Source organism: Periplaneta americana, chromosome 6, assembly GCF_040183065.1.
Source record: "Periplaneta americana isolate PAMFEO1 chromosome 6, P.americana_PAMFEO1_priV1, whole genome shotgun sequence".
NCBI classification, from domain to species: Eukaryota; Metazoa; Arthropoda; class Insecta; order Blattodea; family Blattidae; genus Periplaneta; species Periplaneta americana.
The window spans coordinates 154,589,498-154,617,366 of record NC_091122.1 but is presented as its reverse complement, the minus strand read 5'-3'; the positions used below and the strand labels follow the sequence as shown (position 1 = coordinate 154,617,366).

Sequence of the window (27,869 nt, the reverse complement as noted above, 5' to 3'; positions counted from 1 at the left end):
CGGAACTCTCCCCACTCCTCCTATTACTTCCCCTCTTTCGCGTCGCTGAGCTGTCAGGTCTAAATAATCTGTCTGTAAGAAGACTGTACACATTCCACGTATTCCTTATCGGTCTTTAACAGAAGCTGATAGTCTACAGAAGACAACGAATTAACAAACCTGAAGACATAATGATCGGTGAAGAATCACAGGAAGTACTGTCGGTGACTCAGGAGAAGACGAGAGCGGACTGATGAGGAAGGGATGTGAACAGCTAACGTACGACAACACGTGTAATATTTGTACTGCAGTAAGCGGAAACATTAGGTCTCCTTCTGTTCAACTTAGATTTAATTTTCATACGCATTGTTACTCATGTTTCCTGCACGAGTAATAACCTGGCTACTGGGATGCTTGTCTGAGCGATGTTTATAATAATCAGCAGCGATAGTCAAGAATAGTGATAGCCAAAAGCTGTGTCGCGACACATGCCCCTGCCTCCACTCAAGCGTAACCATGCCATCATACCTCCACCCTCTGTTTTACAGCCTTCACTTCGATATAAGACAAGACATTTTGTGCGAGATCGTGCGTATTTGCTTGTTTTCCGCACAGAACCAATACGCGGTAAGTGTGAAATACCACATTCAGTATTCCCAACGTAACACACATAACAATTTCCCTCTTCTTACCGCTTAAGCGCGACATTCATTTTACTGCTTTAGGCTTTTAACATATTATTTTTAGAGACGTTTAACATAGTAATAATTATAAATTGTAAACTTACCACTGCAATTTCACCTAAATTGCAATGTTAATTATTGTTTTTAAATATTTGCAAAAATTAAGTAAAGTCTACTACTCCACGAAACTTATTGCATTCCTGATACAAGTAACATTAAGGAAGCCGTGAAAAAATCAACGAGATTCCAGATGCCGATGTTATTACTGCAATATGTTATATAAATAATATTGTTAAAATATTAAAATGAAAAATAAATCATTACATAACCTTACCGTTTGTTTTAAGTTCGCATTTATAGACTGGGGGGGGGGGGAAGACAGACGTATATCACGGCCTGCTGGAATATAGTAAACACAGAAAACATTTTACAGCAACAATGTTGAAGAAAGATATTTTGGTTTTCCGAAGTTGCCGTCATTAAACAGAAACCAACATGGAGATTTCATTGCAACTAATTAGAAATTCGTCTTTCAGGTATGTAATAAACGATCTTGGCACAAAATAAGTATGATACACGAGCGGTATGTTTGTTTTCATGTTCTCGGAAATTAAAAAAGCTCAACTACGTTTCGCTTTTTCAATCTTTTCCTCGAACATGAAAACGTCAACATACCGCTCTTGTAACGTATATTAATATTATAAGCAGCGGACGTACGCATGTAATGTTACAAGTGTGCAGCAGGATAATATGTTTCCATGTCGTTTTCAAAACAGAAAACAGATAATATGCAAAACCTTAATTTTAAGGAGCATGGGAGCAAAAGTCCTTCTTTTATAATAATAATAATAATAATAATAATAATAATAATAATAATAATAATAATTTATTTGTGCAGATGGCAAAAATATGAGATACTTAATTTGTTGTAAAATTTTAAATGAAGTATAAAAGAACAATGTACGTTGTCATTATTTTTCTTGATATAAAGACTAGCACACCCTTACCTGTAAATTCATTAATTAATGAACAATAAATAGTATCGGCTTCTATGTGTTAGTCGGGGTAAAATACTTCGACGTTTTTTTTTTCGACGTATGTAGTGTAATTTGAATATTTAATTAACAAACAAACAATAAAAAGTACCGGCTTCTATGTCTTAATCGGGGTAAAATACTTCGACATTTTTTCCGGCGTATGTAGTATAATTTACAAATTCGTGACCAGCCTGGTACATTTTTCTAATTTCAAATAGCCTATTTGCTGATGTAAAGTACACGTTGTTTTTATGATAAACAAGAAAATATATTTTATTTTATTAATAACATAAAAATAATGAATATTAGGATAACAGTTAACACGGAAAAAAGTGTATGTGTAGTTAATAAGTGAAATATTATTATATTCCTTTTGCTTTTCGGTCACAGTCCGTGTCTGCACTGTTATTCACTGCATTACCTGAGGAGATACCCACTCCACTCCTCTTCCTGCGATAGTGGTGAGCGGGTTGCATTTCTATTACGTCACAATTTCGTGATGTTTGGCAACCACTGGTCAAGAAGGTCACATTCTTTCCGCTCGTTTTCTCCTGAGTAACGGACAGTAGAGTCCACCGAATTTTCTCACCTGATGAGGTTGCACCGCTCCATTCTGGCGGTTGGCTTGGCGACCAGCGAGCAATGCCTGCGCGGCACAAGACGACCCGTGTCTGTGTCTCTGCAAGCCACCGTCTTGTGACGTCTGCCCCCTCCACAGCTGCGGGAGCACGGCCCCCAGCCACCCACCTGCCACACGTACCGGGAGCCAGCCCCCATCACCGTCTGGTGCAGCGTGTATCCACTTCGAGATGCCACTTCGACGCCCTGGTCCAGCGACGCGCCCTCTGCAGACATCTGCAAGACAAAGCGTACATTTGATTAACTGTATTTGCAAAATACTTTCATTTTATCTGTCATGGACAAAATAATGGCACTATTTGTGTTCTATACTTGATTTTTTTTAAGATGGGACATGACAGGAGCGTTGCGATCGGAAAAACAACTGAATGTCACATAGCGTGGTAGGCCTGTTACTATGGTAACAACGGTTGAGTTGCCAAACTTACAGTTCCCACATGGCGAGCGCTTAATAGCTCTCTTGGCGACATTTATTGTGCACACAATGTTAGCATTGGTACGTTTCGTGTTTGATTCTCTGTCGATTTTTGTATTGTTTTCTTACCTTCGCGTCAATTGTCAATGAATGTTTTAACGTCAGCCATCTAACGTCAATTGCTAGCTTCCATCAGCTAGCAGCGTGGTAGTCCATATTGGCAACATGGCACTACAGTTCCAAGCTCGTCCGCTTAACTGTCATGTCCCATCTTTCAAAAAAACAAGTATAGTTAACTTTCTTCCTACAGTGCATGAGGATTAAGTTGGCGTGATTTCTACTGTCCTTGTCTGAGGTCCTTGTCTACCGACTGCCACCAGATGTGACCGGCAAGAGGTTTCCTTTTGTACAATTCTTGGAATGCCCTTTCTCCTCCCTTCTCCCTTCACACTTTTGCAAACCCAATTAGTGGATCTCTCAGTGGCGGCCCGGGGTTGTTCGAGTTCATTAGTTAGTAGTATTTTGTGAATAGTGAAGTGAGTTTGTATCTTTTTTTTTATTGGGTTATTTTACGACGCTGTATCAACATCTAAGGTTATTTAGCGTCTGAATGAAATGAAAGTGATAATGCCGGTGAAATGAGTCCGGGGTCCACCACCGAAAGTTACCCAGCATTTGCTCGTATTGGGTTGAGGGAAAACCTCGAAAAAAACCTCAACCAGGTAACTTGCCCCGACCGGGATTCCAACCCGGGCCACCTGGTTTCGCGGCCAGACGCGCTGACCGTTACTCCACAGGTGTGGACGAGTTTGTATCTTGTTGTACCAATTTAATATAATATGATTCACAAATTAAAATGTTTTCGGAGATATATGGTTTCACTGTTACCTTAAATATTGTAATGAGTGTTGTGCTCTTGTATTTAATAATAATGGTAGGCAATATGGGAAAACGCGGGGAAGCCTTGAAGTCGGACGTTATGAACATGGTTATTAATGCACATAAATTCTTTACTGGAGAATATGCGGAAAACAAACAATATCTGTGCCGAGTTTTATCGAAAGTACTGCTGCAGCGACACATACATCATCTCGTGGTGTTGACAGGATTAAAATAGAAAAAAAAAAACAAAGAAAAACAAAAAAACCAAAAGGAAGCGCTAGAAAGCGGAAGTGGAAGTGTGCTGCGAATTCCAGGAAAGAAACGCCCGAACAGAACTCTTAAAAAACGTGTGTAACAGGTTAAAAATGAGCGCACTTGCAAAAGTGACGAAAGAAAATTGGAGGAAGGCCTGTGAACGCAAAGAAAAAGTTGAAAAATTTTATTGGGCGAAGGATGGACTTGTAGATGGAAATTTATTATTGGTTCGTAATCAATTTGGACGACACGGACACGGACGAACTTTCTGGCTGAGTGGAGTCAGAATTTGAAGAGGAAGAGAATGCCGCCACTGGTAACTCGTGGTCGTTTGAAGGAGTGTCGACCATCATAAATGAGGGTAGAAAGAGATGGTGAGCATTCTCTCTCTTTCTAAAAGGGACTAGACAAGTAAATCCTCATGGACTGTAAGTAGTCTAGTGACTACCATTCCATCGGAGTTCGCGGATCCAAACCCGGTTGAGGGAAATGGATTTTTAAAGAGTGATAAAATTCGGAGTTTACAAAACAATCGTGAAGTCAAAATTGGCATGAACTTCTGACAATGAGAAACGAAAAAAAAAAAAAAAAAAGCTGAAAACAAAACAAATGCCAATGACTATAGATAGACTCCTGGTCTCGAGATAGCAAGCTTGTCTCGGAATCCGAGGCCGCGCTCGGGTATGGGTTCGAGTCCCACTTCGTCTGATTACCTGTTTTGGAAAACCTTGGAAAAACTCAAACTGTAAGCCGAATATCATGTAATTTCATGGCGAATCTCGGACTTATTTGACCAATTAGATATACGTGTCGTTAAGGCTACATGTTATTTCAGAACACTTTGTAGAGTTTTCTACAGAAATACAGCAGATAGGAAAACGAAATTTTCAGTCATCATAAAACTGACCTTGTTTTGTTTATTAATACCCATAATAGGTAACTAGAATTATTTTCTTTCAGTTGACAATAATTAAATACTGGAGTGACAATTTTTTTTCTCAGAGACTGTTTGTAAGAACATAATAAACAATGTTATACGCATTGTTTATTAGTATTTTATATTGTTTTTTTACTTGGTTATTTAACGACTCTGAAACAACTACGAGGTTATTTAGCGTCGATGGAATTGGTGATAGTGAGATGATATTTGGCGAGATGAGGCCGAGGATTCGCCATAGATTACCTGACATTTGCCTTACGATTGGAGAAAACCTCGGAAAAAACTCAACCAGGTAATCAGCCCAAGCGGGAATCGAACCCATGCCCGAGCGCAGCGCAGGCAAGTGCCTTAGCCGACAGAGCTACGCCGGTGGCTTATTTTACATTGTAGGTGAAAGCTTTTTTGACATAAAGTCTTAATTATTATTTTAAAATTATTGATTAAATACATAAAATTATTATTATAATTATAATAAATTCATTAATGCATAGTGTTCTGCCCAAGGGCAGGTATTTCACTGTAAACCCAGCATTCTCCAATCTTTCCTATTTTCCGCCTTCCTCTCAGTCTCCGCATGCGATATATATATATATATATATATATATATATATATATATATATATATATATCCTAATGTTGTCTATCATCTAATATCTTCTTCTGTCCCGAACTCTTCTCCTGTTCACCATTCTTTCCAGTGCATCCTTCAGTAGGTAATTCCTTCTTAGACAGTTGCCAGCAAATTTATTTTTTTTTTCCTGATCATCTTCAGCACCATTATTCTCTCTTCACTCACTCTTTCCAACACAGCTTCATTTCTTATTCTGTCTGTCCATTTCACACTCTCCATTCTTCTCCATATCTCTATTTCAAATACTTCTAGTCGTTTCTCTTCACTTCGTCGTAATGTCCAGTTTCTCCCCATACAATGTCATATTCCACACAAAGCACTTTACTAGTCTCTTCTTAAGTTATTTTTCCAGAGATCTGTATAAGATGCTCTTTCGCCATTGCTATCCTGCTTTTGACTTCTGGTAGCAGCTCTTGTTGCTATTTATAGTTTATCCCAAGTATTTGAAGCTGTCCACTTATTAATAAATTAATAAGCAATAATTAATATTTTTTATCAAAAAATCTTTCACCCACAATGTCAAACTACTGATAATGAGCAATGTGTAGACAAATTTTCATTGAGTTCTGACAAATCGTTTCTGGGAAAATGATACCAAACAAAAAAAAATTGTCACTTCTGTGTTTAATTATTGTCAAGTGAAAGAAAATAATATTAGTTCGTTATTTTGGGTGTAAATGAACTCAACAGAGTCCATGTTATGATGAGTGAAAATATGTTTGTCTATTGCTACAGTTGTCCCGCGACATGGCGTCGTGGTCTAAGGCATCCTGCCTAGGACTCGCTTTACGGAATGCGCGCTGGTTCGAGTCCTAATGGGGGAAGAAATTTTCTCATGAAATTTCGGCCAGTTATGGGATCGGTGCCCACCCAGCATCATGATGCACTTGGGGAGCTACGATAGGTAGCGAAATCCGGTTGCAAATATCAGCTATAAAGGCTGGGGGGGCTCATCGTGCTAACCACACGATATCTCCATTCTGGTTGAATGATCGTCCACCTCTGCTTCGGCATGTGAGCGTGAGGCCAGCAGTCGGCTGGTCGGTCTAGGCCCTTCACGGACTGTAGCGCCATGAATTATTATTGCTACAGTTATGGAGAAAATTCAATTTTTTTTAAGTAGGCCCTAAGGTAAAGCATACGGCAGGCATGTCAATTGATGCCCACAGGAGCAAGCGCGCGCTTTAGAGCCCAGGAGAGCCTGAGCGCTTTACAGCGGAAAGGAAAGAGACAGACGAAAGAGGTGGTATATGCCGCTTGGTCGAGCTACATTCAGGGATGGCCAGCACTATTCAATAGATAAAGGGAAGAGAACTTATTAAAACTGTATCCATGTTAATTTTTAAATTTGCCTGAGAAGTATAAGTGCATTATAAGAATGTAAGTTTTAATTTTAATGCTCATTTTTCACAAGTTTGATTTTTTTATACAAAAGAAATATTTTCTCAACTTTTCGTATAGAAAAGTGAAATTTTCAGGTATAGGCCTATTTATTTAGTAGCCTTATAGAATGTCTTCGTAAATCTAATATACCGTATATACGTATTACTGAAGACAGTGTATTGAAAATTTTGAAAATAATCGCATGAAAATTGTTTGTAAGGAAATGAATTAACAAAGCATCTACTGTTACATCATAGGCTAAGCAAAAGATACGTGCCCATGTGTTGTAAAAATGTCAGCTGTATAGCTTCAGCAGATTTCGAGAAAATAATTTAATATTCTGATGATAGGAAGTTGCTCACAAATATCACCTTAAAAGCATAATGCGATAAGAGATTTGTTATGTAATATTAGTTACACTTAAAACAGATACAGTACCTAGGTAACTTTGCTTTGTACTGTAATATTGTTTTGATTAGTTTATTGATTACCTAAAGATACCATCAATATAAATTCCAACTTATCATGTCATACTCAATCTCTTACTTTGGAATATCACTTTCTTTATGAATGATGTGTTTCATCCACTTAATACAGTATAATATTATACTACTATGGAATTTAAGTGAATATTCCTTCTTAACTCTCTATTATGTTATTAAGATTTAAAACACAAGTGCAATATTAAGAAATCAGTGTCAGTACTTTTGTTTTAGAGGCAATATAGATAATATTAAACAGAAAGAAGCCATATAAAAATAACGACATAAAATTTCACGTTCCGTTTGAAGTTTGTGCACCACAGTTTTCTTAATCCAACAGGTTGCTTATTCATGTACACAACCTTTCCTCTTTCCATACTTAGCGCTTGCTGCCCGCGCACGACGTCAAGGTCAGAAAAATGTGCTTGCTTTGACATCACTGGTCTAGGTCCTTCACGGACTGTAGCGCCATGGATTATTATTGCTACAGTTATGGAGAAAATTCAATTTGTTTTGAGGTAAGGTAACGCATACGGAAAAGCTGGCAAACTCTACCAAGTGTCCTGAAATAACACTTGCCAAACATCTCATCCATGAAGTGGCAGGGTCGGCTCCAAATTTGGTACCTGTACAAATAGACCTTGGGTTCGCGTCCTTTGAATTTCTCTCCTACTAACCGACACGACGAGCTCTGCAAGCAGTGGTCCGCGCGCCCAGAGTCGTTCGCGGTCGCCCCTCCTCTCGTAATGGAACCTGGCGCCCTCCACCACGACGGTGGTGCTGGTGTGGCGCTCCTTGGTCGCGGGCACCGTCCACACCGTCACGGTGCCGTACATGGGCACCGGACCCGACAGCTTGAGGCGGAGGTCGTCGGGCGAGGCCAAGCTGTACTGGCGGCTGCGGCGGTCCCTGATCACCAGCTTCACCAGGTCCGCGTGAGCCGTGCGCGTGCGCACGTCGATCCACACGTCGCGAGCCAGCCGCGGGAACACGGCCACGCGCGTCATCGCTGCCAACAGGTCATCAGCTCACATTAATATCCTTCTGTAAGTATATAGTCTTCAGTCCCGTTTGTCATCACTAAAAATAGAAATTTACCCACAGAGACTACGAGGTGTGATCATTAAATTCCGAGACTGTCTCTGCTGGGGGCGAAGGGATCACGTGATTGACACGCACGCGCAGCAGTGACATTAAACGATCTTGAAGAGGTGCGACTCAAAGTTTCAAAGCGCTATCTTCATTGAGACCTGTGTTATACAAGGTTTTGTTAGCACATGAATCCGGGCATTTGCGAAATCACGATGGACTCGAAACTGGAGCAGACAGCCAACATCAAATTCTTCGGGAAATCGGCAACCAAAACCAATGGAATGTTGAAGCAAGCCTACGGGAATGAAGCAGTGAGTCGGACGAGGTGTTTTGAATGGCATTCGCGTTTCAGAAATGGCAGAACATCGCTGGAGGACGACGAGAGTCCAGGTCGACCACATACGTGCAACACTGCCGAAAATATCGAAAAAATTCGACAAATTGTGCATGATGATCGACGCATCACCATCAGAGAAATTGCTGACGTCAACATGTTATTTGGAGAGGTTCACATGATCGTCATATCCAAATCCAAGTGGATGCTCCATGACGACAATGCACCAGCTCACAGAGCTCTCGCAACACGCCAGTTTTGCGCCCGTACCAAGATGGTCGTCGTTTCTCAACCCCGTATTCACCAGATATGACCCCCTGCGACTTTTTTTTGTTTCCGAAGGTGAAATTGAAGCTAAAGGGTCGCCGTTTTGGCACGGTGGAAGAGATCCAACGCGAATAGCAGAAGGTTCTTGGCAGGCTTAAAAAATGCGACTTCCAGGAGGCATTCCAAAAAAGGCAGACGCACTGGGATCAGTGTATAGCTTGCCCAAGGGAACTATTTTGAAGGGAATGGCAGCCAAATTTAAATCGGATAATTTTATTTCCACATATGAGACAGGTCTCGGAATTTAATGATCACACCTCGCACGAGGTTAGGTATGCATAGAGTGTTCGTTGTTGAAAAAGAGAGTGAGCGTAGCTAGCAATGCAAGTGTATGGGTACCTGTTGAGGAACTCTGCCGTGGTATAAGCAGGGTGAGGTTGTAGCTTTATGTGATTAATCAATCAACGAATCGCAGTGAAATGTAAACAAATCACTGGAGCACAACGCTGAATCCTGCACATGAAAAACGTATCCCCATTCAGTTGCTGCGATACACAATACATTTGAGTTGTAACCTGGCCATATCTCAGGATTCATGTCATTCATGACGTAACGACATCTAAGCCAGCTGCGACTAAAGCGGGTGTCGTGATTACATCGTGTAATCACAGATATTCAAACGGGTACGAGGAATTTCTTGTACATTGCTTGTGTTTCATTCACGTATTGAAGGCAAGCAATGGCGGTATCATGTCGCTCTACAACCAGTAGTAAGAGGTGTTTTCGTAAAGAATGAGAAGAACTTTTTTGATGTTCTGTCGGACAAAATGTGATATGTTTACTTTGCTCAACGATTTAATTAGGACTATAAAGAAACATTAATTGCCACGCTGAATAATTTGTTATTATTATTATTATTATTATTATTATTATTATTATTATTATTATTATTACTGATCACTAAGTATGTGTTTCTATAATTCTTCTGTACGTGCATAAATATTGATATTTTTAGATTTTCTCCCTAGAAGGATAAAATTATTAGGTGTTATCTCAATTTTAATCTTCTTAATCTTTAGGTGAGGGTAACTATTTATTAGTTATTCATTTAATAATAATATTGTAGAAAAACTGATTGAATACTTTGTGCCAACGAATTGTTAAACGCCAGGAATTAACATGTGTTAAATCATAGCCAGGAAGAGAAAGATGAGATAAATAAGCGTAAGGAAGTCAGCTACCTAATGGGGTTTAAAATATCTCGTGCTCTAAAGCCTTTTAATAGAACAGAATTTCTAAAAAAAGTAATGATTAAAATAGCTTAAATAACTTGTCCATAAGAAGTTTTTAATTTTGAAAAACTACGAATTTCTCGACCAAGATCGAGAGAAGAATTTAGAAAATTCCTGATTATATTCAAGAGGAAGGTTAAAAAAAGAAGCAAGAAAAATCGTATATTATTCACTGGCTCTTGATGACAGCAGTGACAATACTGATATAGCAAAGCTTGAGATTTTTATCCGCGGGATTGATCAAGATGTCAGTACAGAACCACCACTGGTTATAGTTGCCAGACAAGTACCTATCCTCCGTCACCTTACTTCATAGGCTGTCTTTCTCATGTAATCACTGCAGCTCGAGTTTTGGTCACCGCTGATATAAGCACAACTAACCTAACATCCTCATGTTGTGGTATAAATTCCTACCTTTAGTCAACACTTTAAACATGAAACATTTATGTGTTTCACATTCGAGAAATCTGGTCACAGTTTCTGTTAATATGGTGACGTTATTAATGAATTACAGTAGGTCTTGGGTGACTGAAATTATCATAACCAGAGTTAATGTCCAATGCAAATAGTCCATTGTACTGAAAAGTCCAACACAAATCGTCATGGTTGTTTGTGTGTCTTGTATTACGAGATCGATTAATGTATGTGTATTTAATTGTAATTATGTGTAAGTATGTGCTATGGGTATGTTATTGTGTGCTTGTATATTTCGCATTGTTTAATATGTTTAACTGTGGACTTTTCGTTGTGACGTGTAGTATTTCCATATTTGTTCTATGTTATTGTAGTCGTGATTGTTGTTAGCAATATGTTCTGCGTAATTTGATGTGATGTATTTATTGTTTTAATATGTTCATTGTATCTTATTTGATATGATCCTCCTGTCTTTCTATGTAAAAATCTGGACAGCTATTTATGTATTTATTTTATTGCTAGTAAGTCTGAAATGAATACAAGTTAATAAATACAATGTAAGATAAACTAGCCCACTTCTGAATGAATAAGACTCGTGCTCAAGAGGGGATTCCAATACAGACAAAAATAAAATTAAAATTGAGAGTGAATACAGATTAAAATGTGTTTATTATGTTTAAACGCAAACTACAAATCCAATAAAAATTACATTTTAATCTGTAAACCCCGATTGAATTATATTTATTTGTTTGTTTGATATGATTATTTAGATATTTCTGTATTCGGTTATTTGTTTTATATGCTATCTTGTATTTTAGTTTTCTGAATGGAGTTGCAGTTTTGTATGTATTAATATTGTGCTATATTAATGTTATGTATGTTATGTATTCATTCTCGTGTGTTGTTTGTGTTGGTTTGTCATGTTTTTGTTTTGCCATTTTTATTAGTGTGTCTATTATGTTAAGGTTATATCCGTTGTCTTGTGCTATATATTTTATTGTATTTACGTAGTTCTTCAGTGTAGTTGTCATTGTTCATTGGTATATTAATTAATATATGTGTCATTGTACGAAAGCTGTATGTTTTTGTTTTATGGGATCTCATAATACACGATATACACGCAACCTTTCCCCACCATAAGAGAAACACACCCCCACTCCCACCACTGACGAAAGCAAACGCCGGAAATCAAGACCAGCTGGCAGCAGTAGTTCGAAGGACACTGAAGATGACACCACACCGGCGTTGAAACGGGGCTCGTCTGTCATAAGCAGGGAACGGATTTATATGGACTAAAAATATATGAAATATGTAAATATATATGTAGTTATTTTTACCAAAATATGGAATTAAATATGGATTTTTACCAAAATATGGAATTAAATATGGACTTAAAATTATAAAAAAATGACTATGTACGTTAAATATTGGTACATTTTAATCAAACTAAACAAAAAATATAATGGACGTACCTTATCTTCCAATGTAGTTTCAACAAAACACAATTTTTATTGTCTGTTACCATAACAATAGGTTACAAACATTTCTTTCAAGTGCTGAAAAGTGAATCTTCTTCTATTGTCTCTGAGGATAGATTTATACTGACTAAAAGAGCGTTCGACGTCACAAGAAGTAACTGGTACATAATTCAATTTCACAATGTCTGCTGGGGATAAGTCCAAGTTAATCTTCACTGTTGATTCACCACTCATCACAGCAACAACCTTTTGTAGTTCTTCATATCCAGGGTTTTTTGAAAGTACAGTGTCCACCTTAGCTCTTACTGCATCTGCAACTTTACCTCTACCACGATTCAGTTGTTCCACAGTACTATTTATAATTTCAAAACTTTCAGATAGTGAAAGGTGCCTATTTTGGAGACTTTTGAGCGTTTTTATGATGCATGAAAATGTATGCTGAATGTGAGCTAAGTCATTCTTCACACTTATGTCACAGGTAACTGTTTTCGCAGTATCAATTGAGACTGCATCTTCAGAGTCCAATGCAAGGAGAACATTGTTAATAGAGTCTATATGTTCGGCATAATATTCAACTGCTTCTAGCCATGTACCCCATCTAGTTAAAATTGGCTTTGGTGGCAATGGAATTTCAGGGTACATTTCTTTCAACACGTTAACTCTACTGGGAGCTTTGAGAAATACTTTTTTCACTGATGAAATCAACAAATCTACTTTAGGGAAATTGTCTCTGACCACTTCTGCCACACGATGAAATGCATGCGCCACACAAGTAAAATGAGTCAATTTAGGATATACAACAGATAATGCTTGTCCAGCTTTGACCATATAAGGGGCAGCATCGCTAATAAAGAATAACACATTATCGTACATAATACCCTTTGGCCACAGGATACCCATAGCTTCGTTGAACAGTTTAACTATAGTTTTGTTATTGCACTTTTCTAGAACATCACAATGTAAAAGAATTCGTTCAGAATATTGTTCACTTAACAAACCGATAACTACATTACCAACAAGTCTACCTTCTTTGTCGGGAGTCTCATCAATGGAAACCCAAATTGAACTATCTTTAATTTCATCTCTTATCTTCTGTATTGTCTCATCGTAGATGGATGGAGCATACGTCTTCCTAAGTGTTGACTCATCCGGGATTGTATGTTGAGTATATTTTTCAAGGAATTCCCTGAAGACCTTATTCTTTAGTTTGTAGAGAGGAATATCAGCAGAGATGAGAGAACGGCACAGGTCGATGTTAAACTCAGATCTTACATTCGATGTTGTTGGTTGTGTTAAAAACAATTGTCTCTGCTTGGAATTTAGTTGTTTGTTGGCCTGATGTTTACTAGTTGTAATGTGTTGTTGCACCAGGAACTTTTGTGTAGATGATACTGCACACTGACACAAATTACAAAATAATATTTTATTGTCAGTTGATAAACCATCTTCTTTAAATTCTGAAATGTAACTTGTTAGTTTTGATTTTAAATTAACTGAATGACGTACTTTTGGCATATTTACCGTCTTTATAGTATGATTTACAAAACTGAACCTATGTGTACTCTGACTGGCATTTAACTGTTGAGCTGCACAACTGAAGTCTGTTAAAAATTTTAAATTAAATTAATACAGTTTTGTAACTTACTTTCCCATTGTTGATAGGACTGCTAATTTTCAAATAACTCTGATGTTAAAGGGATTACTGAACATGTGTTTAAATCTCTATTGTTGAAATGTATTTTTAAAAGTTAATGGAATTTTGTTTTGTTTTATTGTTAAACCTAATATAATATGGACTGTTTTATATGAAATATGGAAAATATATGGAAATTAACGAAAATATGTACTAAACTCTAAAATATGGAAAATAAAAGTAGGATTTTTCAACCCTACACATTGTGAAACATAAAGATAATGCAAAATATAAATTATATTAGCTTTATAAGTAAATATGTATTTACATATAAATCCTTTCCCTGGTCATAAGGTACATTGCCTTTTTTAAAAAATGGTAACACTTTTGACGTCAGTGGCGGCTCCTGCATATTTCTTAAGAGGAGGAAAGAAGTTAACAGCACGAAATGACACCTTCTTGAATGAAACATGCTACAAATTAGCCTACATGCATACATGTAAGACCAGGTAGTGTTGGGGTTGGCCTTCCCTTCTGTATAGCATAATGTGTTCTCGTGAACTGAGTTTCCTAAATTGTCCAAAATATATTATGTTTTCACGTCCAATCATTGTTGAATAATTGCACAAATTAACAATTACAAGGAAATTCACAACTTCGTAGCATTTTTCGAGCACACTACAGCATCACACGTGTTGGAAGAGACTAGCTACTAACACGTAACCGGAACTTTTTACAGAAATCAGAATGGGAAATAATCTGTTAGGAAAGCGAGAACACTGCACCTACCCACGTGGTCTTGTTGCCACATGTACATTTTACAAGTTCAGTATCACACACTTTTGAAGAATGTCAGTTCTTGTAAAGTCATACTATCATTATTGTTCAAAGCTGCCGGTGGCCGATTAATTTTTTATGTTAAAAATAATGTAGTTTGCAGTACCTACTTTCAGTTTCAAATATATTTGTACAAAACTGACAGCTTGGCTGTTGCCCTGTCTAGTAAACAATGACTAGAAGTGAATTTCAGGGGCCAACTACGTAGAACTACTTCCTTTTTGTTTTACATAAACCCGACTTTAACTTTCAAATATCCACGAAAGTTTCAAACCATGTGCCTATATAAAGTGCAATGAATAATATTTTTGATTTATAATTTAAAAAAAGTTTACATGGTTTCTTTCATAGCTTAGCGTTAAAACTGTTTTTATTGTGCCTCCTCCTAGATGTGTTATAGTCTGGTTGAAGGCATCATCGTTAGATGGCAGCGGTAGCGAGCTTGCTGCACGACCAGTCGGTTTCTATTTCCCGCCCATGCGCTGATTCAGAGGAGGATCTCCTCCCTCTCCGTTCATTTACTTGCTTTAAAACGCTGTTTCTTTCTCTGGCCGCTAGTGCGCTGTTGTCTATGTGTGTTAACTGCAGTAGAGGAGGAATGGAGTGCCTTTCCTCCACACAGACAATCTCTCATCTTTCTCACAGTTTTCTACAGCACATGAGCGCGCGTCGTTTAAAACTCGATCAACCGAGTTTTTCTTATAGCTGTGAACTTAAAAATTATCGAATCTTCCTCGAATTTCAAGGTACATATTTTATTTGGCATCTTTCAAAAAAAGAAAATGTGAGGATGACGTTCCTCCCTTCCCTCCCCCGAGGAACCGCCACTGTTTGACGTGTTAACTCTTAGAAAATTTTATAGTTTTAATGAAGTGTTAAAGTGAACAGTAAAAAACAATGAATAATGCTGTATTTCGTAGTGGAGACTTGCCTCTTCGTAACTTGCGCTCGAATGTGTTGGTGATGTTCCGACACTGGGAGTTATCGCCACCGCAGACGCCACAAGAGTCCTGCTGCACAGACGACTCCAGAACACCGTCGCACCCTAACGCCTGACAGTGACCCTGTAGTTCAAAAACAGCGTCAACCGGTCTGTTCTACACTAGACTTCTTTGGGCATTTTAAACAGTTTTAACTTAAACATTGTTTTACAGATTCAAGAAAGATGTGATACAGTAGAACACAGTCCCAGAATAAGACGGAGAAAACAGTAGTGTTTTACTGGGACTGAATGAGCGTTAGATAAAAATTAAATTATATTAAAAAAAATTGTGCTTTACTTTTAAATCTCACTTCATAAATTATCTATCGATAATAATTTGTTTCCGGATCCATGTGCTTATACTTGACCCACCTGAATGCAGATGCTCTTGTCGTAGTTGTCATAGGAACACGGTGTGCCATCTATGAGGTTTTCACCGGACATAAATACTTCGCCAGTCTCTCTGCTTACACATGTCAGCTGACATTTCATCGAATCTGCGGACAGAACAATCATGAAAAGGTACAGTAAACAATGCAAGTAAACAAAAACGACTGGTCCGAACTGGACTAAACTCTATAAGGGTGCTATTCATAGACATTTCGCTAGCCCGCGCTACGAGCGTGCTATACTAGCCCCGACTATCGACTGGTTACTTGTACAGGATTCATATCATATCATATCGCTAACACTAGTTTATGAATACGAAAAACGTTAGTTCGCTGATCATCCACCGGAAGCCCGCGATAAGAATGTCTATGAATAGGCTATGGCCATAACAGACTATAAACATAATTAATTACTCTATATTAAACTATAAACATAACAAGCTCTAAACTAAATTACGCTTCAAACTATCAACTTAACTAAGCTTTTAACTAGACTGCAAACTATTTTATAATCCAAAGTAAGCTCTATTCCAAACCAAGTGAGATACTATGCGACCAAGCTTTCAGCTGGATCGGCTAAATAATGAATCAAATGTCTCATGTTATTGCGAGTTACTGAACTAAACGTCTCATGTTATTGCAAGTTACTGACTAAACGTCTCATGTTATTGCTAGATACTGGACTAAACGTATCTTATCATTGCGAAATACTGAACTGAACGTCACACGTCATGGAGAAATACTGAACTAAACTCAAACGTCATGGAGAAATACTGAACTAAACTCAAACGTCATGGAGAAATACTGAACTAAACGTCACACGTCATGGAAAAATACTAAACCAAACGTCTCATGTTATTGCGAGTTACTGAACCAAACGTCTCATGTTATTGCGAGTTACTGAACTAAACGTCTCATGTTATTGCGAGATACTGGACTAAACGTATCTTATCATTGCGAAATACTGAACTGAACGTCACACGTCATGGAGAAATACTAAACTAAACGTCACACGTCATGGAAAAATACTAAACCAAACGTCTCATGTTATTGCGAGTTACTGAACCAAACGTCTCATGTTATTGCGAGTTACTGAACTAAACGCCTCATGTTATTGCGAGATACTGGACTAAACGTATCTTATCATTGCGAAATATTGAAATATCATTCAGTTACACGTCATTGCGAAATACTGAACTAAACGTCACACGTCATGGAGAAATACTGAACTAAACGTCACACGTCATGGAGAAATACTGAACTAAACGTCACACGTCATGGAGAAATACGGAACCAAATGTCTCATGTTATTGCGAGTTACTGAACTAAACGTCTCATGTTATTGCGAGTTACTGAACTAAACGTCTCAAATTATTGTGAGTTACTGAACTATACGTCTCATGTTAGTGCGAGTACTGAACTAAACGTCTCATGTTATTGCGAGATACTGGACTAAACGTATCTTATCATTGCGAAATACTGAATTGAACGTCACACGTCATTGCGAAATACTGAACTAAACGTCACACGTCATGGAGAAATACTGAACTAAACGTCACAAGTCGTTGCGAAATACTGAACTAAACATCCCATGTCATTGTGAGATACTGAACTAAACGTCACAAGTCGTTGCGAAATACTGAACTAAACATCCCATGTCATTGCGAGATACTGAACTAAACATCTCACGTCATTGCAAAATACAGAATTAAACGTCTTACGTCATTCTTGACAACCGCAGACCGCATGTAACATCAGACCTACCAACCTACGAGACGTGAAATGCGCGAGATGAGAACTTAGTAGGATATATATTTTTTACTACTACTACTATTAATAATAATAATAATAATAATAATAATAATAATAATAATAATAATAGAAAAGGGATGAAGACGTAACATTGAACACGAAAATTATGCGATCACCTCTAAATTCTGCAGATTTTTATCGTATCAGTGTTGGGGATAGAAGTCATGAGCTAATATTGTGAATGACTCGCGTATTATGCGTGAAAGTTGGTAGGTATGTAATATAATCACAAACTGATGACAATAAACCTACGGCAGCGACCTGCTTCGTCTCTTGGCCGTACAGTAAGTGCAGTTACTTCATCATATTCTTTGCTTTGACCAAAAAAGCATGACCTTCATAAATGCGTCAACTAAAGTGTCCGACAAACTGACAAATTATTTGACTGGGTTTGTTGAGAAAATTATTTAGCGAGGCGTTAGGAAATTGAAGGTTGTTAAGATGACATTTGCCAGACAAAATGTGACAAAAAATTATAAAGTAAAGACCATATGTGAGCCAGTGAACGCACTCGGGTCCGCCTCGTGAGCGAGCCACGTGTTGTTAACCCTGTGCCCCAGGCCTCCCAAGGGCACGATGGTGGGGAGCCGAGCGCACTGCTGGGCCCGCACGTCTTTCAGCGGCTCTGGACAGGCTGTCTGTCCGCAGATGAGGAACTCCTCGCTCTTGCCGATGCATTCCCTTCCTCCGTACACCGGCCTGGAACATGTGACAGAGGAATTGAGGAAATCCGTATGATTGCCTGTAACATCTATAAAGGATTTAGGATAGTTAATTATAATAAATACTGAACTTATCTATACTAATAATAAATCTGTAGCCGAAAATTTTCTGGTAATTTTCGATTTTTCAAAAACAATTGGTCTTAACATATATAATTAACCACCCTGAAACCGAAAATCGCATTTTTGAAATTTTTGTTTGCATGTCTGTCTGTATGTTTGTTACCTTTTCACGCGATAATGGCTGAACCGATTTATATGAAAATTGGAATATAAATTAAGTTCGTTGTAACTTAGATTTTAAGCTATATGGCATTCAAAATGCTTTATTTAAAAGGGGGGTTATAAGGGGGCCTGAATTAAATAAATCGAAATATCTCGCTTATTATTGATTTTTGTGAAAAATGTTACATGACAAACGTTTCTTTAAAAATGTTTTCCGATAGGTTTTATTCTTTACAAAATTTCGATAGGACTGATATTTCATGAGATAAATGAGTTTGAAATTAAAATAACGCCATCTAAGACGGTGCAATGAATTAAGAACAAATGACTTCGTCTATAAGGGGCCTTGGACAACAACAATCGAAACAGCGGCCTTGGACATCAACAATCGAAAGCTATTAAACATAGCCTACAGAGAATGTTTCTGTGTTTGTATGAAGTAATATCAGAAGCTAAATTAATCGATTTGTATAATTAATTATTATTTCACCATTGGAAAGTGTAGTTTCTCTAGATGGACATAATGCTATAATGTTATTACAGTAACGTCTGAGTAAATCGAGGACAGGTAAGATTAAAATAGCTTCTTATGCACAGAAAATTTGATAGGCTATTTTGTACATTCGTTTTCTGTATTTCTTAAAATAATATTTATGTACACTCATTTTAATCTCAGAGAATTAACGAACAACGAGTGTGTATTGATTTAGTATGCAGTAATAGTACGTTAGCTTAGCAATCCATTATTTTATAATTCAAATTTTAATTATGCTCAATTGAATCGTGTTAAAATACATAAAATACATATGCAATAAATGCAATGCAAAAAAAATTGGGTAATGAGCGAAGCAGATTATCTTGCGCTGTTGTAAAAGTTGTTCCCTGGATCAAACGTCCTACTTTAATTATGTAATTACTTTATATTTATTTCTAACAGGTGCAGCGGAGCGCACGGGTACGGCTAGTAATAAATAAATACTGAACGAGGCGCCACTTACTGCAGACGCGAGCGAACTTGTGCCTTGCAAGAACCGCATACAGACACTACAGCTATACTGTTTTGTGTTTTCGCTGTAAGAAAAATCCTAATGTAAACATAAGCACGTTGCTGTCATACCCGTGATTGACTCCCAGTCGAAACACTCACATGACGCAGGAAAATATAGTTCGTATTTGGAAACCACGATCTTGTATTATTTGAAAGTAAAACATTGAATTCTAGTTGTTAAATACGATGAAACATTTAGCTTTACTGATATGTAAAACGCCATGTAAAAGAAAAGCTACTTTTATATTTTGTTATGTACTATGAACGCGGATGAATACCAACAGTAATACCGAGGCAGTCTGTTCTTGTAACAAGCTGGCGTTACTTGAGCTCGTATTTCACGTAAGCACATGGTACTGAAATATGGCTTCTGCATTCTCAAGTGTCCATTGTGAAGACATAGGACTTAAAAATAATTTAATTATAGTAATTATAAAATAAATGTTTCCTAAGCAAACGAATGTATAGTAGTGAGGTTAGGCCTACTTGACTAGTAACGGGAAATGTTTATCATGAAACAGAATGTACAAAAGTAGGCGGGAACACGTACTGAGAATCTATGGCGCCAAACAGCGGCCAATGAAACCTCACTTCAGTCACGTGCTATTGTTTACATTAGGATATTTCTTACAGCGAAAAGATTATAGTACAGAAGAGTCCGTTCTCTCACTGAGGTTGTGTTGACACTTTGAGGGCACGAGTTGCCTACACATGGGAATGACTGTTCCTAGTGAAACCTTAGTTGCTACGGCTTTTCTCTCCTGGGTGGCTTTCAATTTAACAGCAACTCCGATTACCGCTTCTCTCTGCATTAACTGGTACACGTTCGAAATTACTTCACGGTTTTGGTTGTTTACTCCTTTCTGTTTCATTTTCTTTTAATTTAGAAGATTTTAAAGCCGGTACATGTTTCAACTCAGTTAGTACGACATCAGGGAGAGAAACTTTACGATAAGCACTTTGTGAAAGATTACAAAATAATGACCCATGCCCCTCCGATTTCGTAACTCAGGCTCATGGACTCGTCCACTGCTGTTGCACATTCTGTTTATACTTTTATTCTTCTCTAACATTACAACCTATACCTGATTAAGGAAATCGTGGTTTTTTGTTTGAATCATTCTAACACCACAATGCTCTCTGGAAACTTGAAAACGATGAATAATAATAATTATTAATAATAACTTTTATTGGTTTACAGATTCCGGTAGACGAAATCCCAGCCTCTCGTCAGCGGACCATCAAAATCTAACACTTAAGATGAGGGAGGAAGAAATGAACATCTTTAAGAGAAAGGCTGCCAGATTGAAAGTGGCTGTTTCTCTGGAAGTACGCGTATGGAAATTTCCCATTCATACACAATTAATACACATATGCACGTACCCAGAGGTGACAATGGGAAGGTCCACTCTGTTTTTTTTCCCCCCATAAATTGCCATTCCTATACATTTTGAAGTAAGATTTTCATATCGTACATATTAATTTTGTGTAAGTTGTATGTTCCAATTTATAGGTCATCCTCAGATTTGACTAATAATAGCCAACTTGATTGTCGGTATATCATATTTTATTTGCATGTTTTTTTTCTGTTTAACTGAATGCCATTATCTACAATATGTTTCAATTGTATACCCATTTCCTTTGTATAGATATTGAGTAGAATTAAAGATATACCACATCCTTGTCGGATATCTTTGTTGGTAGTTATGGGTCCTGTTATTTATCCATTTGTTTATTTTGGACTTTTCAATTTTTATATAAGCTTTGAATAGCTTTCAGTAATAAATTGTGGATCTATGTTTTCTTCGTTTAAAATCTGCAATTATTTGTTGAGATTTACATATTCGAATGCTTTATCAAGTCAAAAATAGGACTAACGCATATAGTGAAAAATAAAATTATGTTCTTTTTCAGTAGGTAATTATTGTTGAAAGATGAATATAATTACAATATTATATGAGTAGAAAGAATTTACAGAAAGTCATATTTAGATTAATTCATTCATAGTGTTCTGTCACTGAAAGCTCAGCATTTTCCAGTTTTTCCTATTTTCAGCCTTCTTCTTAGTCTTCATATATAATCTATAAGTCCACACCTGTGGAGTAATGGTTAGCGCGTCTGGGCGCGAAACCAGGTGGTCCGGGTTCGATTCCCGTCGGGGCAAGTTACCTGGTTGAGGTTTTTTCCGGGGTTTTCCCTCAACCCCATATGAGCAAATTCTGGGTAACTTTCGGTGATGGACCCCGGACTTATTTCACCGTACATATTATTTTAATGTACCGAAGTACATATGATATTTCCATGCAGATATTCTGCGTCATCATACGATGAAAGAGTAATGGAACGGAGAAAAATTCTCTCCGGCGCCGGGATTTGAACCCGGGTTTTCAGCTCTACGTGCTGATGCTTTATCCACTAAGCCACACCGGATACAACTCCGACGCCGGTTAGAATCGTCTCAGATTAAGCTCCAACTCTTGGGTTCCCTCTAGTGGCCGCCTTCTGCATTACGTCATAGATGTCTATGAACGCAGGACCGAAGTCCACTCATGTGCTGAGGTGCACTCGATATGAGTGATTAGTTGGCCGGGATCCGACGGAATAAGCGGCGGAGAGAATTTTTCTCCGTTCCATTACTCTTTCATCTTATTTCACCGGCATTATCACCTTCATCTCATTCAGACGCTGAAGAACCTAAGATGTTGATAAAGCGTCGTGAAATAACCTACTAAAATAAAAATATAATCTACATATCTTAATGATGTCTATCATCTGATATCTTTTTCTGCCTCGCACTTTTCTCCTGTTTACCATTCCATTCACTGCATCTTTATGCCATGTTTCCAGTTTTTCTTGAGAAATATAAATTCGATGTCTTCGACTGAACAAACCTATAGTAGAATATGTGTGTTTTTTTATTGTGTTTCAAGGAAATGAACTAGTCTACTTTAAGCAGTAATGTCATTGACAATATGATAAAGGTAATAAACTGTTGCGAAACGCGTCAAACATATAATATGAAAGCATAATATATATATATATATATATATATATATATATATATATATATAGTCTATACATATTATGTCATCTTCGAAACATTCCTTTATAACAAGTCATAGATATGATTTTTTCTCCTCCTGGGAATTTCCGCTTTTTGAACCGACACCTATCTCTCTTACCTACCGACAGAGGGCAGTGTTGTTAGCTACTTTCTGACTATATGGATAGTCCGTTGCGGAAGATGACATGTTATGTCGAAGCGTGGCGATTAAGGTTTACTTTATAGCACAGTCTAGTATATAGTCACGAAGCCTGAGGCGATGAGAGTACTAGGAACAATAGACTGTGCCAGTACTATTTCGCATTGTCTGTGATGGGGCGATAGTAGCGATCCTAGTGGTTAGCAAATATCTACGGATGCATATTCCCTACGTATTGAGCTTCGTGACTGTATATACTAGACTGTGGTTATAGCTTATAGGATGAACAGGAAACGGATCGTGGTACTTTTATAATTGATAATATACCAGTATTTGCCTGAAAACATTTGGGGAAACCATGGAAAGTCCAAGTGAAGAGAGACTACTGACCGTATCGAACCCTGAACCTCTCGGACATAACATAAACATGCTAATCTTGTCAGAAACGTACTCTGTAAATTGTTTTATGCTCGACCATGCCGAAATGTAGTAATTATACACCTGGTAGCAGACCTTTAATGCATGTCATTAAAGTACACCTACTCATTAAAGGTCAGGTCTTTCAGCCAATGACGACTCAGGTTACAACTGTTCAGCCAATGACAGGTCAGCTTTCTACCGTTATAAAACCGCAAGTATCGATTATTCTCGGATATGCAATAGAAAGAGAATTAGCGAAAAGTCACGGAGGCTGGAAATCCAATACTGTCACAGAAGGTTATGTTCTGTTACTATAATAATTAGCGTTAATTGTAAGTAATATTCAAATAAATTCAATTTGTCATCTCGTTTTTCAATGTCTAATTTAATTTCAATGTTATCTCTGTAGGTTCTTATGGCCTAGCAAGGTCAATGTGAACATCTGTGCCTCGGAAAAAATTAATACTTTCGCGTCTGCGCACATCTCACAACATACGGGACATTGCTCCATGTCAGATACAATAAAATTAATAATATCAAGTTAGAAATATGGTCGAGCATAAAAAGTCGTATGAAACTCGCCTATAATGGTAATTAAGACGCTCGTATGAAAATTATGAAACTCGCTTGCGCTCGTTTCATAAATATCCATACTCACTTCTTAATTACCTTCATTATAGGCTCGTTGCATAATGTACTAATATTACATAGGTCTAACGATGAATAAAATGCATGGCCTTCTGCTGTAAAACGGAAGAGTATCTGATCAGCAGCATAGAATAAAATGCATGGCCTTCGGCTATATACACGGAAGAGTATCTGTCTGTGAGAGTAGTGAAACTTCTGCTTCTCTAAATGGACAAAATAACGTGTTGTCGGACTGCCTGACTAACTGCATACTTTTTTTTCCCCTCAAGTTACGTATCTCGTATAAGTGGGGTTGAGAATTGGAGAGTAATGGCGTCTGTTTCGGTGAAGTGCGGAAATTAGCAGTGGATAAAATTATTATTTGTAGTTGCTAGTAACATATTAGTGATCTATATTTTTACATTCCCGTATCGTTATACGTACATGATTTGATTGACAGTAATATTTTATATATGGATAGTGGTTTCGGTTTCCAAATATGAATTAACATAGACGGAAACATTTTAGATCGTAACATTGAAATGGGACGTCTCTAAATAAGTGAAACCAAAGCAAACCAGGTTGAGTGTCGTTGGCTATGTGAATGTATAGTAAAATAAAAGTATATACTCTTATTTATTGGTGACATATTCGTGGCTGCAATAGAAAATAACTAAATTTAAATGTATCTTGGATGAGTGGTCAGTGAAATGTGAAGGAATCGTTACGGGAATAGACTTTGCGATTCTCGGAAAAGAAATGGAAACGTAATGCCACAGTGGTGCAGGTTAAATGACCTGGTGGATATTCATAATTGAACAAAATATTCCAGTCAGATTAATTGAAAAGGTAAGCGTTGATTTAGGCCTAGTAGTAGGTCTATTTGTTTTAGAAAAAAAAACACTTTTTGAGCCTGAACAACTATAAGAAATGTGATTAATATGCGCTGACTTTGAATACATATTTACTGTAATTCGCTAGATTATTTTGTAATGGTTTGGAATCGTAATTGTTTACTTCTTTCGATCTACAGTGTGGGTATGATTCCAGTTCGACTACAAACGGAAGTGGTCAGACCTTCTACATTGTGGTCGACGTATATCTCTGGGTCGACGCGAAGAGCATTGGAGGATGTTAGAAGGTAGGCGGTTTGTTGGCATCTTAAAAAATGCTGTCCCAATTTTTATTCATATTTATGGACTTCGTATGTTAAGTGTATAACTTATAATACCCAATTACGCCAAGATGGAGTATATTACCGGCCACTGAGCGAATATTTCACACGACACGAGTAGCGGGGTTGCCAATACACGCAAACGAAATGATACTAAACGTGAGGAATGTTGCTACAGGTGGAAGGTTAGGTTAGGTTTGATTAGGTGTGTAGTATTATTACTATGTTGGCGACACTGAAACCCACTATCACATTAACGAAATATGGCGAAGTGGAGTCCCCGTAATTTACAATTACCACCCAATTGTAGTAAGCTTACTTAGAGCGATTCCATGAAAATGTCATACCTAATACGGGAATGTTTTTGTTGAAGTATGTTTCTTTGTGGTTTGTTGTTTTATTCCGTTAAATAATATTTCAAGTATTCTTTGATTGAATATAGCCTACATGCGCTGCTGTATCCGAATTTTTCACACTTTTATCACTGCCACAACATATTTAATTTTTTATTGCACTATATAGGGAATGTTCACTACGTTAACGCATTGACTATTGTACAAAGAACACACTGAAGGAACGAAATGTAAAAATTATGAGTAACCGTTTCAGAGCGAGTCACCATAAATTCCCTTCCACTAAGTATTACACTTGCTTCCCATTTCTTCCCACTTCTTCCACTCCGATGGCTCCCGACTCGGCGTCTAGCATGAAAGAAAACATCTCAAAACAAAATGACACTAACAATGATGCCAACGTTAGAGATTAGTGACGTCAGATTCGGGATTAATGACGGGTTAGGTTAGGTTAGGTGTACAGTATTATTCACCCATAATTCTCCCGACCATACATAACACTAAAAGCATTACCTTCCCATTTTTACACAGCTGGTGACCACATTAAGAGAATATGGCGGTCTTCTTCCTTCACGCTGAACGAATTTTTTACATAAGTAAGCTTTACTTCACATCTAATCTCCACTATCGAACTTCATACTATAAACGCTAGCGACATTCCAGGTGTTGTAGGAATGTTTTATAGTGGCGCATACATATTAAACCTTCACCTAAAACCTATGGGTCTACATTGACATTTTAGCGGAAGTGTTTACTTCTTCCATATTTATTATAGTGGACGGATTGCCATAGATTTCTTAAAATACTAGAAATCAAAACCCTCGTAATATTTCCATCATTTTTTTCATATGTACCAGAGATTAATTTGTTCTTCCAGTTTATCGTTGTAATTAAAATGGTTAATTTTAATCTTGTTACGCTACTTTTATATTCCCCGCAACTTCAATGTTGTAGTATGACTGAGGAGGGAATGCATTTCTGCACTTATCTTTGCCCTCATCAAACCCAACTCAATGTATTCACAGTCCTCGACTTCCTGCACTTTGGTTCAGGGTAAATATTTTGTCAATTTAGCTTAACGAATATGGAAGTTAGTAATTTCAGTGTAATGTCCCTTAAGCAAGCCAATAGGCCTCAAAAGTGATGTGTTGAAAATTTTGTTACAGAACGAACATAAATCATTACTTGATTTTTATATTATTTTTATTTTCGAACCAAAGACGCAATTTGACATAGTATTTATTTTTATATTATTTCTCACCTCGGATTATCGCAGAGTCTGCTTCTGAAAGAGACTCCAAAGCCGCAGGTCCTAGAACAAGATGTCCAGCTGGACCACTCTGACCATCCGCCGTCTCTTGGGTTGTGTGTCACGGGTTCGAATCGAAACCTGTGCAATATTAGAAAGTGTAAGGAATACAAACTGTTTACTGCACTGGAGGAATAACGGCACGATATTCACAAAAAAAAAAACACACAACGAATAAATAAATAGCCTATAATAAGTAAATAGCTGAATGAATGAACAGATAAGTGAAGAAGTGAAAGATGAGTTAAATTAATAAATAAGTAAATAAATGACACGAAGTTGAATATGTTCATAAATAAGTTGAAAAATGAATGATTAAATTAATGAAAAAATAATTGAAGGATGAATATTATGGCAACTTGTAGTATAGGAGAGTGAAATTAGATATTATCCGCAAATGGAAAATTTGAATTAAATATACAAACAAACAAACAAATAAACATACAAACATACAAACAAACAAACAAACAAATGATTGATCGAGTAAATAAATAAATAAATGAGTGATTGAGTAAATAAATAAATAAATGAGTAATTGAGTAAATAAATAAATAAATGAGTGATTGAATAAATAAAAAAATAAAAAAATAAATAAATGAGTGATTGAATAAATAAATAAATGAGTGATTAAGAAAATAAATAAATGAGTGATTGAGTAAATAAATAAATAAATGATTGATTGAGTAAATAAATAAATAAATGAGTGATTGAGTAAATAAATAAATAAATAAATAAATAAATGAGTGATTGAATAAATAAATAAATAAATAAATGAGTGATTGAATAAATAAATAAATGAGTGATTGAGTAAATAATTAAATGATTGAGTAAATAAATAAATAAATGAGTGATTGAGTAAATAAATAAATGAGTAATTGAGTAAATAAATAAATAAATGAGTGATTGAATAAATAAATAAATAAATAAATAAA

The 27,869-nt window shown here is 36.9% G+C and overlaps 1 protein-coding gene across 1 annotated transcript in view; it reads right to left on the bottom strand.

The window, feature by feature from the left end:
• LOC138701949 (A disintegrin and metalloproteinase with thrombospondin motifs 1-like) overlaps positions 1-27,869 on the bottom strand; it is a 115,457-nt gene that overhangs the window by 8,461 nt on the left and 79,127 nt on the right. The window contains exons 8-13 of the mRNA XM_069829328.1: positions 26,890-27,018; positions 18,368-18,555; positions 16,028-16,152; positions 15,605-15,737; positions 8,004-8,335; positions 2,289-2,554 (exon numbers count right to left, since the gene is read on the bottom strand). Of these exons, the coding sequence (XP_069685429.1) occupies positions 2,289-2,554; positions 8,004-8,335; positions 15,605-15,737; positions 16,028-16,152; positions 18,368-18,555; positions 26,890-27,018 (1,173 nt within the window). The remainder of the gene's footprint in view (positions 1-2,288; positions 2,555-8,003; positions 8,336-15,604; positions 15,738-16,027; positions 16,153-18,367; positions 18,556-26,889; positions 27,019-27,869) is intronic.